An 18,336-nucleotide genomic window follows, 5' to 3' on the forward strand; every position below is an offset into this window, starting at 1 on the left:
TAAAAATTTTCATCAAAAGTTGACTGATTTGCTTGTTTGATTTTGCATAATTGTGTTGGAGAATAATCAGAATTTCGAAAAGATTAACCTTCCAAAATTTGCAGATCTGCGAAATTAACTGATTGGCGAAATTAGCTGCTTGTTGAACAAGATAGTTAAATTTGCTGAGAAACCAGAGAATTTAACTGACCAGCGAAATACTCTGGTGAATTTAACTATTGCGTTGATCTGTCCCAGCGAAATTAATTGATAAGCGACTTTAAAATCCAAAGGCGACTTTGGTAATCGTAATAATTTTCCACAGCGAAATTATCACGGTTTCAGCGAAATTAAGCGGCGATTTTGACCAGCGAAAGTAAACCAGCAAAATTAGCCATTTCAGCGAAATAACCAGCAAAGTTAAACTGAACAGCGAATTTAGCTCAAAACCAGCGAATTTAACATCATAACCAGCGAATTTATTTAAGGGGTGGAATTTTCGTTGGCAAGCGTCGGAAAAATTTCAGTGTTTTGAAAATAGAAATCGATCCGTAGCTCGTTTGACAGAACCGTTTGGACCGTTGAACTCGTGTGATTTTTAGGAAAAAAAAAAGACTCTGGAAAATCCCGAAATCGGTTTTTGACATTATATATCATTGGATTCGTCTTTTCGAGACGATTCTACAGATATAATTTGGTAAAAACAATTTTCGGAAAAATATTGTACGGTTTTATCAGTACGGTTACGGTAAAACGTGTTTAAAGATGGTTAAAGTGGACAATGTCGAGAAGTGGCCAAACCTTACAAATGTTAACGAATATGCTGTCTGGAAGGAGGAGTTTGAATTGGCTGTGAAGAGCGAAGATACCAGAATGTGGTATTGTATTATAGATGGATACATTGCTCCTACACGTCGTGCTGAAGGAAGGATAAAAGTGATTTCTTATGACAAGATGGATGAATCTGAGAAACTGATGGTTGATGCTGAGAAGAAAGCTTTAGCAGTGATAAAGATGTCCCTGCCTGAGGAAATTAAACATACCATCAAGCACTATGGGAATTCTTATGATCTGTGGGAAGCTTTACGAAAACGCTATCAGAATTCATCAAGACAGAGTGTAGGAGATCGTGCATTTGATGAAGAAGCAGTTGCTGTGAAAGAAGAGAAGAAGAAAGCTCTTGAACAGAAGGTTGAGAAGAAGGCTGCAGAGGTTTCAAAGTGCATGAATGGTGTGAATGAACTTACAACAGAGGTGAAGGTAACACCAGAACCTGTAAGTCATACGTGTAATAATTGCACTGAACTACAGGGCGAAGTTGACAGACTATCAGAACAAAACAACATTCTGTTAGCTGATTTGGAAAACCGAAAAGAGTTAAATGTTCTTTTGATTAAAAGAGAGTCAAACTGTTTAGAAAAACTCAAATCAAATGAACAGGAAATTAGCAGTTTAACAAGCAAAGTCAATGAACTGTTACAGGTCATTGATTTGGCTCGTGAAACTGTGAAAGAAAAGACTAACGAGCTTTCAGAAAAGTGCACAGAATTGGCTGATGCACAAGCCAAAATTGTAGAACTTCAGGGGAAGTTACATAATTTTGGAAATTCTTCGTTAGTCAGAACTCAAATTCAAAAAGGTTTAAAAAGAAGTAATGATAAAACAGGGGTGGGGTTTACTAAAGCTTCATCTTCTGACTACTCATTTTTACCAACTGAAGATGAGCTAACTGATTTTGTAACCACTGCACATGTAGTGGATCCGATAGCTGTGGACTTGCCAAGTAGTCCAGTTTCTTTGAAAGAATCTGTTGGGTCTAACAGTACACCTCATAAAGTGGATGAGGATACTGAAGACAAAAAGACCAACACATTTAAAAAGGGATCAAACAAAGAGAAAATATCCTGTTTTAAATGTCACAACAAAGGGCACGTGGCGAGTTGTTGTCCTTTGAAGAAAGGTAAGCAAAAAGTTGACGAAGTTATTGACGGGAATCAGGTTGGGTCAAGCAATAATGTGAAATCAAGTTGTCAGACAAAGAAATCTGAATCCAGTTCAAAGACTTCCAATAAGAAGTTTTCGAAAAAGAGATCGTGCTTCAAATGTCACACCAAAGGACATGTAGCTAGCTGCTGTCCTAACAAAAAGAATGAAGCACAAGTGAATGAGAGGAAGAGAGAGAAGTCACCAGAGAAAAGTGGTGATAAGCAGGAGAGAGAGTCCAACTCTCCAAAGAAATCTGCTCCCAAGCAACCACAGAATGTTGTTGTTGGTGTAGATAAGGCTGGAACAGGAACTCCACAAGTTCCAAGTTTTCAAAGAAATCAACCTAGATTTCAGCCTAGATCTCCACCAGGCAGATATCAGAGACCTAGAAGCAGTTCACCTAGAATGAACAATTATAATTCTAATAATTTCAGAAGTCAAAGTCAATATCAAAATCGATACCAGAATAATGGTGGTCGAAATTTTTATAACAATGGCTTTCGAAATTACAACAATAATGCTTCTTGGAATCAAAATTCAAAGTTTCAAAATCAAATTCCAACAGGTCTAAGATCCAAGACTCCAGTTAGGAGTAATGGATATTGGATGGATGTTCCGGTGGTTGGTGAATTTGGACGACCCAAGACCATTAAGGCTTGGGTCCCCCAATCTAACTAATTTCTTAGTTGGTGTGTGCAGGAGCTGCTAAGGAGGATTATCAACTTATGTTGATAGTGGCTGCTCTAGGCACATGGCGGGGGATGTGAGATTGTTGATATATATTTTTTTAAATGATTTAAATTGAAGTTCAAAGTGCTGAGTCGACACAGAAGATAACATGGCAGATCTTTATACTAAAGCATTTGACAGGGCTCGCTTTGAACACTTAGTCGAACTCAACGGGATGAGGAATCCTGAATAACTGGTTTTTCATAAGAATTTTTGTAAATAATTTATTGCTTTTCTTAAAAAAAATCAAAAACACAAAAAAATTGAAAAATCAAAAACATAAAAAAAATATAGAAAATCAAAAATGAGATATCACTGTGTGAAAAAGAAGAAATGATAGTACATCAGCAAGTTAGACTGTCACACTGAAATTGAACCTAAATTGCATAAGTGTGATAGCAGCTTCATCATATGATGTACCAGTAGGCAAAAGCATGAAATAATCAACTTACCAATGTGATATAAACTTAAATGAATTGAATATGAGTGGGGAACACATTAGTGGTGTATGGTTTAATGACCTTAATTCTTGCGTTGATAGATTGCCAAAATCTGAAGTTTTGGGTCTTCATACTGTTGTTTTATCTAGGGATATCTTGGCTGTATGTCTGTTAGAACTAAAATTGTACATGACCCCAGGAAAGATAGTCACTTGGAATTAGCTCATTTCTATTTGAATGTCTGTATATTTCCCGATACACACAATTTTGATCTGATTCTGAAATCTTCTCTGAAAAAAGTCGTGTACCTCCTCTGCTGCATCCAGATATATGCTGACCTGGAGATGCTAGGCAACGACAGCTTCTGCTGCATCCAGATACATGCTGACCTAGCTGTTCGTTGTCGCGCTATAGATCTAATACACTCGAAAGAGGCCCTCAAGTGCCCAAAAGAAACCCAAGAAACCTATATCAAACTGAGAAAATCTCATTTGATCTGTATATTATACCATCTCTCCTAAAGATCTATTCTGTTCTCTTCTCAACCTATTCCCAGTTAAGATTTCAGAAATCTGGATTGGACTTGTGAAATATGTGGTAGGGAAGATACTTGCATGATAGAGTGTGTTGTTTATATTTCCAGGATTTGATTTGTATTTATTTGGGTGTTCATAGTTAAGCAATCAAAACATGATAAAACAGTTTATATGCAGACCTAGACACACTCAGGATCTCTTAAAGGATGCCATCAGTATACTCACCTACTACGATGAATCTTTGTGCATACCTTGATCGCAGGGGTATATCCTGAAGTGGGACACGCTCGTATTTCAGTAGAATAAAATTACCTTAAAGTATCATACGGTAATGGTACTTGAAATGTTCATGCATTTTGTTTAAGTGGACAAACATACTGGTAATCGTCTTGAACTGTTTTTCACGAAAAATTAAATAAAGAATTATCTAATAGTGTGAAACAGTTTGATTGTGCTGATATGATCTTCTTACCAGTGATTCTCACAAAAATAGAGTGTTTATTGTTTTTGTTATTTACTTGCTTTCAGAAAAATATAAAAATCCAAAAATAGTGTCTTTTTCTGTTTAAAATTCTTAACGTACGGAAAACTGTTTTTCATGGAGGAATTGTTACTGATAGGGGGAGACGGTGTTAGTAAGTGAGTTCAAATTTTAACTTCTGCAGGTTCTTATGTGTTGGACAAAAAGTTTTGCGTGTTGATGATAAGTTGAGAATGCTTAATCTGTGATACAGTTTAATTAATCTCTTGAAAAATAATAAGTTATTTAACTTATGTTAAAAAATTCTTATGGTTTCTCGAGATGCTTGTTTTATAGTATACAGATTGAAGCAGTTTGTTGCTGAGAAGTTGCTGTGAAGTGTGAAGATGAGAGTTTGATTGGATGCATGGTAGAACCTCCTTTCTATATTGCAGACAAGATTGAAGAGTTTGAAGATTGCTTTGCAAATGCTGAACTGGAGTTTACTCATACGCTAACGTGTTGAAGATTTGGTGATTGGATGCATCAGCTTAGGGGGAGTCTGTTGCTGACAGAAGCTGTTGAAGCTGAAGCTATCCAAAGACCAAAGACAGTGCAAGACTACTTGAAGATTGCAAGAAGACTGAAGACAAAGTTTTGACTCAAGACAAAGTTTTTATGAAGCTATTGTCAAGGGGGAGTTTGTTGGTGCATGTTTGTGACAACAGCTTAGATTTGGTCTTTGGATATCTTGTAATTAGTTAAACGATAAACAGTTAGCGGGTTTAGCTTTGTAATAGTTAGTTGTAATGTTTGGGCTAACTAAACCCATTTGGGTCAAGGGGGAACGAATTGGGGCCTTGCCCATGTAGGAAACCCTAGTCCAAATAGTAAACCTTGTGTTATATAAACAAGGTTAGGCTTTAGGGTTTAGGTTAATCAGTTAATCAGCCAAAACAGAGTTTGAGAGAGACATAATTTCGTGAGAGCTTGCTTGGACGAAATTAGGGTTTGGTTAGGGATCTTGGATTGATTGTAATCAGATTGATAGATAATCAATAAAGATCCAGTTTGAAAGTGAATTGTTGTTTCTGTTTCTATTTTCTGCTAATTCTGATCAAGAGGATTCCGCACTCTTGATTGGAAAGACGATTCTGTTAAAGATCCATAACATCAAGGGGACCTACATTAACCTACTTAAGCAAAAAAAAAATACAACAATCAAGACCCAAGTAATCACAAAGTACATCTTCAGTTTCAACACATCCCCATTCTTGTACCGAGCCAACTGTTCTTTGCACTTAGCCAACTCATCCTTATCTTTAATGCTTTGAACTAAAGCAGGCATTACCTCTCGACAAATCGGACATCCCTGTTCTTCACCAACATCAGCCCATCTGAGGAAGCCACATCCTCCAACCTGTTATCGGACATCATAAGCAACATAAGAATGAAACTTGAGTTTCAATAACCATTTAACAGAAGAAACTTACACATCTAAGATACAATCGACCAGGATTAGCTTTGGAATGTGACTCTTTGAACACCGTTTTCGAACCACAAGGACATATGATGTCTGAAGCTTCACTTTTTCTCATGGTCTCCTTGGATCGCAGCACAGAGGAAGAAGATGAATACATGTTCAGCGATTTTGGGGGTGGATTGAAGAAGACAGTGAGAGAGAGCGATTTACACAGAGAAATTAGGGCTAGAACCACTTAAATGAGGAAGAGGAATATGTTTGGGGGTAATTTGGACATTTCATCACTCTCTAACGGGAAGACTAACGGAATGTTGGGCCGGGGGGTAAAAGTACGACATAAGAGTTAACAGTGGGAGGGTAATTTGCAATTATTTCCTTAGGGGGGTAGACATGCCAATAACCCCTAGCCTCAGGGTGTAAAATTGCAGTTTACTCTACATATAATAAACATGGGTGATACAATGAAGTTATAATAATTAAGGTGAAAACCATTTTCTACAGTATATCAGGCTACCAATTTCACATTGTACAGTTAACATTGAAACAATTTTCTACACATTTACAACTTAGCAAAGATGAAATGGAAGCTAACACCATGCTTAACATAAAAAGATGTGTAATATTTGGATTGGAGTGTTGTCAATATGTAGTCATGTTGACCAAATGCATTTGCACTCAATTTTATTTTTATTTTTTTTTGGTGAAAATGTTGTACAACACCACTCGGATGATCAATCTTATGAACCAATAACAAACGCGGATTTGGATCACCATTAACCATAAAACACGGTTGATGTGTATTGATCTCTCTATATTTACTTATATGAGTTATGGATTATTATTCTGATAAACCACTAACCAATAACAAACGCCGATTTGGATCACCATCCATCAAAATATTTTTCAGCTTTAATAAACCACACGCATTAACTAGCAAAAATCAAGACCAGGATGTATTAAGTAGTCAGGTAAGCAAATAAAACATAAACTACGCTAGTCCATGTGACGTGTGTTACTGTATGTATTAAGTTATGCCAGTTGACTGTACATTTGCTGAGGATACATGAGTAGCGATTTGTGTACCACGTGATTTTTAGCCGATGTTGATGGGAATAAAGCCTTATACATGGAGAAAATAGAACGGGACCATGGATCTGTGCTTCTTGTGATTGTTTATGTGATTATTCTCTAGTAGCTACACATGTATAAAACATTCGAAACAAATAGTTATTTTCTCCATGTGAAAATCTTATTTTATGTTATCATTTGGTATCATGAGATTTACAATTAAAGTCATAACATGCCATCATAAATGTTGTTTTATTATTTGGGTTTTGCTTCATTTTAAATCTTTCATATGTAATTCAAATTAATAAATGTGGTCTCCATCTTTTCCTTTCTTAAAATTAGTCCCCAAGTCACAACTTGCCTTTCCCATCCATCAAAATATTTTTCAGCTTTAATAACAACAATACTCTCACAGTCTCACTAAATTGTATAAGATACGTTTAATATAATCAAATTTAAAACATTTTATAGTCTCTCACTTCAATTATTATAAAAATATAATATCGTAAAATAGACAAAGTGTAAAACAATAATTAATTAAATAAGAACAAAACAATGATGGGGGCAGCTTGTGACCCAGTTAAACGGTGATTTTTTAGATTCTAATACAAGACCTTTTTTGGATTATTCTTGGAAGTGGTGGGGAATGTAAAGTTAAAATATGAAGTAAAATAAAAGCAATAATTGTAATTTGTATTATTAAAGTTCCAGTGTCTAGTTTATTGAAATGATTATAATATTTTATTGCCAAAGGTTCACTTTATGTGTATTTGAATTCTTTATTTATTTCCAAACAATTTAGGGTTCAAATTCAAGACGACAAATTAAACGTGGAAGATTGATTTAATTCCTTGCATGTTTTAAAGCTTCTTTCACTTTATAAAACAACACATATATATGTTTTGACATATCTCACACAAATAATATCCATTCATAGAGAAACAAATATATTATACATGTTTTCTTTTCTGTCTAGCCTCTCTCACTATGAACCGTGAACCACCGGTGTCATTGGTCTCAGTTTGGTAGATCTAGACGGCGCAAGAAGAGATAGACATAGACTGAGAGAGAGGACATGGATGTAGCCTGCGAGGGAGAGGAAAGTACGATAGAGAAGAAGTGGTTAGTGAAAGTTGAGTGGAGAAGCATCGTTGAGTGTGAATTTATGACACAACACAAACTTAAAGCGAAACTTGTAGGTTTTGGTTTATCAGTAAACAAGTTGGTTTCAAATTGATCTGTCTAACCCATTCATTTTTCTATTTATTTTTTTGAAAATATGTTTTTATATTATGACTTAAAATTGTTGCCTATTATTATGCAAAACTTCAAAGATTGATATACTGACACCACATTATATGACTTAAATGTAATTTGATATACAGTTGTATTTTTCTTATCAACCCACAAATATTCATGTCATGTTTGGGTACATGTCAAATTTTCGGGTCCGTGTCGTATTTGACTTTTCAACCTATGAGAACCATTTTGATAGGAACCATTAGTGTACTTTACTAGGTTATAAAAACATTTCTGTTTTTAATATTAGGCAAGTGAAAAAACCGACTTAGTTTTGACGTACAACAAAACTAAAACTATTAAATTTTGACTTTCCAGTCAGAAACTTTTGGAAAAAGAGAAGAAAGGTTTAAAAGGTAAAACTTAGGAAATTGGAACTAGGAGAAAAAAAAAAGATGAAAAAAAAAAACAATAATCAACTAATCAACACACTTTTCCTTTAAATTATACAGAGAGAGAGAGAGAGAGAGAGGGGCAAGTGGCAACCTTTTTATAATGGAAAAGTCTTGAAACCATTTACACACTACTTTTTAAAGAATTATGCATAGTAAAAAAGATAAACAGAGTTTGTTTATAAAAACATACAACACATAATAATAATAATGCATATTAAAAGTGCAACTGCCTGCACTGACCCACTTCTACCTCTGTAGGGCAGTATGGACACTTAAAAGGCCTTGTGCTATTGTTTTTCGACAACTTAGTTATCGACTGTTTGCAAAGCACGTGCCCGCATGACATCAGCATTGGTGGGTTTTCTTCACTAGCCTGATCACGGCTCACCGGGCACACAAATATCGAGTGAAACTGAAACTCCTGATCCAAATCCACAGGAACAGGTAACTGCTTCATCGACAGCCATTCTTGTTTCTTTCCCGTCATCACATTTGCTAGTTTTATAAGAGTTGGTAACGCTTCAACTCCAGCTGCAACCGTTACGCTTAACGGGCTTTGGTAAGACTCACCCAAAAGATTGCAGAATTGTTGGGCTAGTTCGTGGGCCAGCTTGGCCCAATGGGTCGGTGATAGAAGCTCGGTATAAGGAGACGACTCTAGCTTTCCGGCCCATAGAAGACACGCCATTAGCTTCTGGATTTCTGAGAAATGGTTAGAAAACGGGGAGATATAAGTTCTCATGTATTTAAGAGCTTCGTCTCTATGACCAAGTTTAAGAATCTCCATGAACTGTAAACGATGGAGTTTGAGTTCGATATCCGACCCGTTTTGTTGGAGTTTCTCATGGTTAGCGGTGGCCCACTTTAACGCGGGACCCAGGTCTCGAGATTTCATCGACTCGAGTATTTGATACATTTCCATAAAGTGAGTTTTCTTATCGATCACGGGCTCTTCATGGGATTCCTTCACAAAGCAATCGCCGACATCGAACATGCCTTCACGGTACAAGTGACTGGCGACTATCTGGTTGACTGTGTGAAAGTCAAAGTCAACGTTCCGGTAAGACTTTGATATATCGGGATTGAATTGTTTCTCGAGAAGCTTAGTGTATTTGGTCATAGCAAGATTTAGTTCCTTTTGGGTGGCTTCTAGTTGACCGAGTGGGACCATCTCCTTTAACTTTGTCTTTAGTTCACCGAGGATTGAGTTGCAGTCAGGTTGAGATGTTCCTGACTGGATTCTGGATAATGCCTGCTCGATTTCTTGGGTGACGTGTTCAACGGTCTCTTGAGATTTAGACGACGACACTTTCTGCTTTTTTGTGACACGATCAAATGCATCTTTGATGGTATTTAGCTCCATATTCGGAATTTCTGGCACTTCTTGCTTTGTTCTGTCAACTCCAAGATATAGAACATAAGAATCAAGAAATTGCTTAAGGCCAGCAGAACAGAAAAAGTGAAAATATACTTGGGTCTCGTCAACAAAAAGCTTATGTAATAATAACTGCAAAAACATGCGAGGGCCCACACACACATCAAAAATAAAGAGGAAACGGAATCCAGTTTCTTTTATATGATCAATAGCTAGCCAAATCACAGTAAAGAATCAAGAGCTCGAGAGCTTAGCAACTAACCTCCAAGATTGCTTTTGACAGATGACAAAACATTAGGTGTTACGGTGTTTAGTATTCGAATCGGATTCAAAAAACCAGATTACAGAGTAGTATGTTGTTTTCGTCCCTGGGTTTGGTCCAGTTTGCTGTCTTAACAGGGGGGGAGGGACCAAGACAGTGGGAGGGGTGACTGGTTTTGTGGCCGGAGGAGGTGGTGGTGGTGATGGTTGACGGGCGGCGATGATGGTGATGGTTAACGGCCGGAGATATATGTATATATGAATTAATAGTATATATTATGTTTTTATGACCTGCACATTCTGCATCAATATCTTGTACCTAACAGAAAGAAACTAAATTGTCCTTTGAGTTGACAGAGAAGTTGGATTCTCGTTAGGCATCAAACAAAGCAACACGCAGCGGAATTACTAACACAAACGCACACGAAACAATTAAAGAAGACACGATGATTTACGTGGTTCAGTCTAAGTGACGGGTTGCAACTAGGGTTTATCTTTTATTAGGCGCTAAAAGAATACAATTACATCATGGATATATATAAGACTAGTTAGGGTTAATTACCTGGTCAGCTAGCTATTAAACATAACCGGTTGTCTTTATTCTTGATTGACACAAGCCCAAGGCCCAGAAAACTTTCAAGCCTAACAGATTGAAGTGGCAAGATTTTCAAAATACAGTGTGTTTTGGCAAGTTTTTCAAAAAATGATCAAAACAGCAAACTGGACAAAACCCAAGAGACGAAAACAGCAGCTTACTCCAAATTATATATATTGTTTTATTTTTTATTATACACACACACATATATAAGGTTGGATCACAGTGGATGTGTAGATAGTGTTCGGATGGCCGTGAAGCTTAGAATTAATCATTTTGGACTTTTGGTAGTTGAATAATCTTCAGGTAACATTTTGGATGTTTTTTATGTTAAAAATATTTCAGGTTTACAGGAGCTTTGAATATAAAATACATTCATTTTTGGTTAAATTCGAATCGAAACAAATACAAATCCAAGATCAAGATTTTCCAAAATTCGAATATTCGAAATTCGATTCATTGAACATCCCTAAATTTAGGTGTATTGTGTTTATTTAGGTTTTTCATGTTCATGATTGTTGGGTCACTTTAGCCTAACGAGTAATGGCGAAGTTTTAGTCGACTTAACTTGTTCATGATTGTTGGTCAACTTATGCTACTGATTCTGAAGTACCTTGGTTTAAAAAAGAGTGGCTGAGGCGCAAAGTGACCTCAGGTGCAGGGGTCATCGCTTAAGCCTACAGGGTGCGAGATTTACAGGATGTGCAGGCGACCTTGAGGCGTGAGCCTCATGTACATGACATATTTTTGTGCAACAGGATGTTGTACAACAGACATGTAGGTAACTTATATATTAAAACATATATAAAGCTTATTTGTGTCTATATATTAGGTGAATGATGCGAGAAACCTATAGTATATATGTAAAAACTATATCTAAGAAATTGTGACTCGCGTACAAAAAGCCACTAGTGCACTTTTGCGCTTGGCGCCTCGGTTTTAGACCCTATAGCTTTTGTGCGCCTCGCCCTTTTCAAAAACCAAGGGTCAACCAACCAACCGTCTTTTGTGTAATTGTTGCCCATAACATAACCTATTTTTAATTCATCTGTCGAACAATTCGAACATGACGCTACTTAATTGTTAATGGATCTATTTTAGTTAAACACTCAAATAATTTCCTGTAATAATGCTTCTCATGAGATGATCTACATGCAAATTATCTGTTCCCCACAAAACAAGGCTAAAGCCTTTTACTACGTACCAACTGACTAAGAACGACTTATAAGAGGAAAAACAAGTGCCTCGAGCCCTCGACAAATTCAAACTTTACCAACTTAAAATGCCTCATTCTCTACTCTATAACCAACCAAACAAGGTAAATCACTTTTTGAAGACAAATATGATTACCTGATGGTCCTGATCTGATTCTTGAAGGTAATTATGCGCTAGAGTCAGTCTTGAATGATCTGATCTGATCTGATCTGATGTGTGTCAAGGTTTTAGTCAAGATATAAATAAGGTAAGACCGTTAAAAACTTGCAATCTCCCACCCTTATAACTGCCGGATACTAAGATGATAACCAATAATGCACACATGATCCCAAAAAACTCGCATCAGACGTATCATTAACCGTGATACCGACAAACGAAAACAGATTTAGAATTATGAATGTTTTCAGAAGCATAAATACTATTCAGTAAGTATTCACTAAACCATATCTGGACCATGTTCCTCTTAAGATGAAGAAAAAATGCTACATCATAAGGCAGGCAATCATCCTAAACACCACAAACAATAAAAAGTCAACAAACATTTGTTCAACCATATAATTTGAGTGACGGGAACACTCTATTAACAAACAATAAACCCCAAGCACAAGTAAACTAACATCCCTAGCGTGTATGTCAAACCCTATCAATTCCGTCTAACAACAGTTTATCCAATAATATCCAGTCAAACTTTCTGATCTCTAATCGATTTTCAGTATATTCACAAATTCAACAGTAAATCCATAAGAAAAAACAAAAAAACTAGATCGAGAAATGACAGGAATCAATCGTACTAAAGAAAATTATGAAAATAAATATGGCAAATACATAGAAAGATGCAGAGAAGGTTGATTGAAAAATTGTTACCGGGAGATTGGGATTTGCGTGTGAAATTGGGGAAGTGAAGAAGAGACTTTTTGTTTTGTGAGATAGATTGGGAGGGGTGTGAATATGAATGAATTTGTTTGTTTGTTTTGGAAATGGAAATGATATTTGTTGAGGTGGTCACGTGGTTGCAAGCAACGAGAAGGAAGCCAATCATGGACCAATGGGTTAGGGCGTACCACAAAATAAAAAGGGCCCTGTTTTGTGGCCATGTATCGTAACCGCCTACCGTATTTATTACATGGGTTACACTTTCGAAAATTGTATCTTGTGTCATTTATCATCGTTTCGTTGTTGTTTTGGTTCAACTTAGGTTTAAGACTTTTAAGTTACACGTTAAAAAATGGTTTATGTGCAATATAAATAAGCCCGGTCCCCTACCATCGCTTAATCTTCTTTAATTCATGTGTGATGAATGAATTACTCGTATCGGAAGTTTGGTGGATTTTTGTTATATACTAAGACTGTCACACCCCGACCCGCGGCGGAATAGGTGATCGGGGCATGAATGGGTTTATCCAAAGAGCTTATGACTTGCCATTGCTTGTTTTAAATAATCATTAATTCATAACAAATGTTTCACAAAACAAATAATTCAAATACACAATTACAAACACAAGACATTTGTTCATAACAAATAAACTACACTAATTCATTTCTTGTTAACTAAGGCCCATCTTATTTTCAATCTTCTATTCGTACCTGTTCACTTGTATCATGTGTAAAAATGGTTTTTGGGTCAACAAAAGTTGGCGAGTAGATCTTTATTTGTTTTTATTTAACCTTAAAAGATTAGTTGATTTTATTTAATAAAAATTATGTAACATGCAATATTAAATGTAATAATGACATCAATAAATAATTCATCAATCAATCCACATCAACAAGTGACAAGGCATAATGAAACATGATCAGTGAAACAAATGATGCGATTCATGCCCCGAGAGGCGAAAAGTGAAACTGCGAAACATTGTGGTGATACCGAGTTCGTCCCATGGCCGTGGGAGAACCGGTCAACCGGTGGTGGATCTACGCGAAACAGCGAAACCGAGACACAAAACAGTAAATACGTAATACATGTATGTGAAACAGATAGCGAAACAATGCGATATCAATCATGAATACATATGACATTTAAGTTTGCATGCTAGGAAAATAATATGAAACACTTATGAACACGTGACACATGATACACCTCAAAAAGTTAAAGTGACAAAAAGAAAAAAAAAAGTAAGATCTACTCACAGTTTTCATTTTTACTATCCTTGATAATACCATACGAGAGAAAGATTAAATCCAAAACACGATAAGATAAATAATCTAAACAAACCGAATACCAACTTCTACAAAATTGAGTCCTAATATATGGGAGCTTTTGTACAAATCACCTATATCAACTAAATGTATAATTTGCAAAATAATAGTTATCGCAATAAATTATAATAACAAATTTACCATGTTGTTATATGTATGTAGTAAATAGATAGGTTTTTAAATAACTTAATAAAAATCATTTCATTTCAATACTTAATAAAATCAGAACATATGATTATTTTATATGTTGAGTCAAATATGCGACAAAAGTATCCTCATCTTTTTGAATAAAATCTCGAGGTCGAGATTTCTTTTAAGTGGGTAAGGATGTAACACATCGGAAAATTGTGTCGAATTATATGATGACACATGTCCGATTAACTCTCAATTATGCCACGTTGTTTGGCGAGAGGGACCAAATGTGTAAAAATTGCGGAAGAATGTTGTGAAGGGACCATTTATGCCAACATGCCATTTTACTGGCCTCTAAGTGACTCTTACGGACCGTAATCCTTTAGGGCTTACGAACCGTAAGGAATGAATATTGTTGTTGCTGGTAAGCGGTTACGGATCGCAAGACATTTGTTCTTACATAGAAAGATGCAGAGAAGGTTGATTGAAAAATTGTTACCGGGAGATTGGGATTTGCGTGTGAAATTGGGAAAGTGAAGAAGAGACGTTTTGTTTTGTGAGATAGATAGGGGTGTGAATATGAATGAATGAATTTGTTTGTTTGTTTTGGAAATGGAAATGATAATTGTTTAAGTGGTCACGTGGTTGCAAGCAACGAGAAGGAAGCCAATCATGGACCGATGGGTTAGGGCGTACCACAAAATGAAAAGGGCCCTGTTTTGTGGCCATGTATCGTAACCGCCTACCATATTTATTACATGAGTTAGGTCCTGTTTGTTTTTTCTAAGAAAAGCTTCCTAACTTTTTTTGTCTGTGCGGCGCACACCACGCACAGACATTTTGTTTTGCAGATTGTTTATTTTTTAGAAGAGATTTCAATTAAAAATGTCTGCGCTTCCTCTTCCCCAAACAGATGTAGACCTCCCACTTCTAAACTCTTCAAACCTAGCACCTCTTCTTCACCCCATTCCTCCACCACTCTCCTCCTCCCACCGCCACCGTCTTCTTCCCCCATAACAGTTCTCCACTCTCCTCCTACTCCCTTCATAAATCATCCACGGTCTCCAGTTCTCCACTGAACATTTTTCTTAACATCTCGCTGGTTGATTACATCCACAGGTACGTAAACTTCATACGCACATTCAACGATCTACACATGCCACACCATCAATCATTTGTCAACCCTATTTCAGATCCAATTTGAGTAGCCATCCTTTTCGTTATGTTTAGTGTTTGTCGTAATCTATACAATTCATTATACACAATCATTGTTTAATAACTTACAATTACGGTTACTGGATGCATGATTTTTGAAATTAGGGTTCGTAGAGACATGACTGTGAAATTAGGGTTTAATTTTGTCACACCCCAACCGATGGCGGAATCATCGGGCCGCGGCACTGAGCGAAACAGATTGTCCAGAAGTTTCCATAACAACTATCATTACCAATTATTTAAAGCATCACGTCCATACCATGACATAAAAGATAACATAATTATTACAGACAAAATCTAGTCAAATTGTTCTGTTCCGACAACTCAGATTTTAAATACAGACAATTCGTTTATTCGTTTCTAAACCTTTCCTAGCCTCGATTTCATAGCAAGCCAAGCATATAATTATCTTAAGCACCTGCCACATACGTTAAAGTAAAAGTCAATACACATAGTGTAAAGGTGAGCATACAAGTTTAATAGATATAATAGAATTCGAAATCGTTTATGCATAACCAGCACGTACACAGTGTAAAATGAGGCATGTTAGTTATCGACATGAACCTATCGATACCGATGACTGCGGGTTGACTGCCCAAGACAGTTCGTAATACACACTCACCATTGTGAGCCATGTAACAAATTGTCCTTAGCAACCCCTGAGTGAAAAGGTGTTGAGTCCAAGCTAATAGTACTATCGTTGCTAAGGCAGGTAGACAGCATTCATGTGTAAACATAACAAACAAACATTCATTAAGTCACGTACAATATGCAGTAACAGTTAGCGTTAAAGTATTGCATAGTGTGTTCGATGTGATTTAGAATAGGTAACGTATGTAACACCCAAAAGTGCGTAAAGCAAAAAGGGAACGAGTATACTCACAACGATGATGGATTGAAAGGAGCGCTAGAGTGAGATTAGCCTGATCAGAACGATAGCATAACGATAAGCGGCGCGTAAAACGGTGTAAAGTGTCAGTGGATCGGACGGTAATCCGATCGGATGGCAATCCGATCGGTAGCCGGGCGATCGGGTGACAATCCGCTCGGATGGTCATCCGATCGGGTGACCTTTCGAGTGGATTGTTACTTCGTTTAGGAAGGATGTGTTTGTGTATGATGGCTTGTCTTTTAAAGTTTTCGTTGTAGCATTTTGAAAACATAGAAGTATCTCTACCTTTAAGGTCGTTCGATCGGGCGACAATCCAATTGGTTGGACACTTTAGTGAGAACAAGTTCACAGCAGTTTGTCACTCGATCGGATTGTAGTCCGATCGGGTGGCAATCCGTTTGTATTGAACATGTTGAAAATGGTTTAAGTGTTGAGTTCAAAACATCACAGGGTCGGAGGGTCGGTCGGAGGGTGGCAACCTGGTCGGGCGGCAGTCCGTTCGATGTTCAAATCTCTTGAAGATTGAAATGAAAGCTAAGTGTGGGACCAAGGTACAAGCCGATCGGGTGGCAACCCGAGCGGGTGGCAATCCGATCGGACGAAAATCCGTCCTGGTCAACCTGATCGTCTTCTTCCTTGGTTTTTTTGATAGTTTGCGTTTTCTCGAGACGGTGACAACGTGCTAATCAACAGAACCCCATCTTGACCCCAGTGACCCGATCGACTGACCCGATCGAACAGGAATCACCCAAGTTCAACCAGTTAACCAGTTCAAGACGATTGTTCTTGGTTAACTCGAAATCGGTGGTCTCGTGGATAGAATCCAGATCTTGAACCAACACAACACTAAGAACGAGTAAAGGTCAGAATGAGATCCGATTTCATCGGTTTTGAGTGCATTGAGTGTAAAAGAGTTGAAAGAAAGTTAGAAACCATCTTCCAATCCTTTTTCACCATGAAGATGTTCAGATATATCCAAGATCCTTGTTTGTTTATGTGGAAATCGATTAGATCTAAGTTGTTCTCGAAGGATTGAAGCCAAAACATGAAGTTCATAAGAACACCATGATGACATCATCCCAGAACACCTCAAATCTAGTGATTTCACGATTAAAAATTAAGATTCAAAAGATAGAAAAGTGTAGGAGTGTGTGTGGATCAAGAAAGTACAAGATTTAGGTTGAGATCTTACTGGAATCGCGAGAAATCGAAGAAAAGGTGAGGTTGGAGCGCTGGTCGGCCGAGAGGTGCAGAAAAGGTAAGTTTGTGATGTTGACAGGGGTATTTATAGGGTTTCCATAAAAGGAAAGAGGGTAAGGTGGCTGGTCGATCGAGTGGTTGCCCGATCGGGTGACAGCTCGATCGAGCGGCAGCCCGATCGGGTGGCAGCTCGGTCGGCTGGCCACTCGATTGGAGTGATTTGCGTGACGAGTTTTGCAGTTTCGATTCGTGTGTCGAGCGTTGCAATGCAATAAAGTTTCCTATTCAAATTACTTTTAATCCCAACTACTATATTTAACATACAATCATCCTAAATAACTTGCGTTTAGCGTTTGCGATTCGATTGCGATTGAGTTTCGATTGCGTTTCGATTAAACACCACATCATAACATAAATAAACATACACAAGTAACACATAAAAGGCACACACACGTACAACAATATCCATAACGCGTAATTCGAGTTGCGAGTGCGGTTGCGATAAGCAATAAAGCGATAAAATAAGCGATAAACATCGATAAATAACGATAAAACCTCGATTATTAACAAGTACTCCACATATACAACTAACGTTAAAGCATAAAAAGACTATCTATAAGTTAAAGAAGTCAAAACAGGAATTGAGCAAGGAGTGACAGATCGCAATTAGCAATCTTTTCTTCCTTTGACTTCAATCTTGACTTTCAAAACACGGGGGTGTTACAAATTTAGGCTATTAGATTGTTTGTAAGATTGATTTATTAATTATAATTATAATCACGCGTTTTAATCTGCAGATATGGAAGATAGTCAGTACTCGTTCACGCTTACTACTCTCAGGTATGATTGAATTTATATGCTAATGATTTGCATTGTTACT

The 18,336-nt window shown here is 37.0% G+C and overlaps 1 protein-coding gene across 9 annotated transcripts; it reads right to left on the reverse strand.

The window, feature by feature from the left end:
* Positions 1 to 8,447: 8,447 nt before the first annotated feature.
* On the reverse strand, positions 8,448 to 14,738 carry LOC110879016 (protein RMD5 homolog). 9 transcript variants are annotated; one of them, XM_035977657.1, is made up of 3 exons: positions 14,649 to 14,738; positions 11,957 to 12,328; positions 8,448 to 9,769 (listed from the first exon to the last, which is right to left on the reverse strand). In XM_035977657.1, exon 3 carries the CDS (start codon positions 9,736 to 9,738, stop codon positions 8,590 to 8,592), a length of 1,149 nt encoding a protein of 382 aa, XP_035833550.1. In that variant the 5' UTR covers positions 9,739 to 9,769; positions 11,957 to 12,328; positions 14,649 to 14,738; the 3' UTR covers positions 8,448 to 8,589. The 9 variants fall into 9 exon arrangements, with proteins under 9 accessions (XP_035833550.1, XP_035833551.1, XP_021983115.1 ...); XM_035977658.1 differs by having other exon boundaries at positions 11,957 to 12,025; positions 14,649 to 14,712; XM_022127423.2 differs by having other exon boundaries at positions 11,957 to 12,030; positions 14,649 to 14,683.
* Between the last annotated feature and the right edge of the window lie 3,598 nt (positions 14,739 to 18,336).

This window comes from Helianthus annuus, chromosome 9 (assembly GCF_002127325.2).
Source record: "Helianthus annuus cultivar XRQ/B chromosome 9, HanXRQr2.0-SUNRISE, whole genome shotgun sequence".
Lineage (NCBI taxonomy): Eukaryota > Viridiplantae > Streptophyta > Magnoliopsida > Asterales > Asteraceae > Helianthus > Helianthus annuus.

What these genes read in the sequence shown, in the direction of transcription:
- LOC110879016 (XM_035977657.1), bottom strand. Translation starts at nt 9,738, where the DNA reads ATGGAGCTAAATACCATCAAAGATGCATTTGATCGTGTCACAAAAAAG.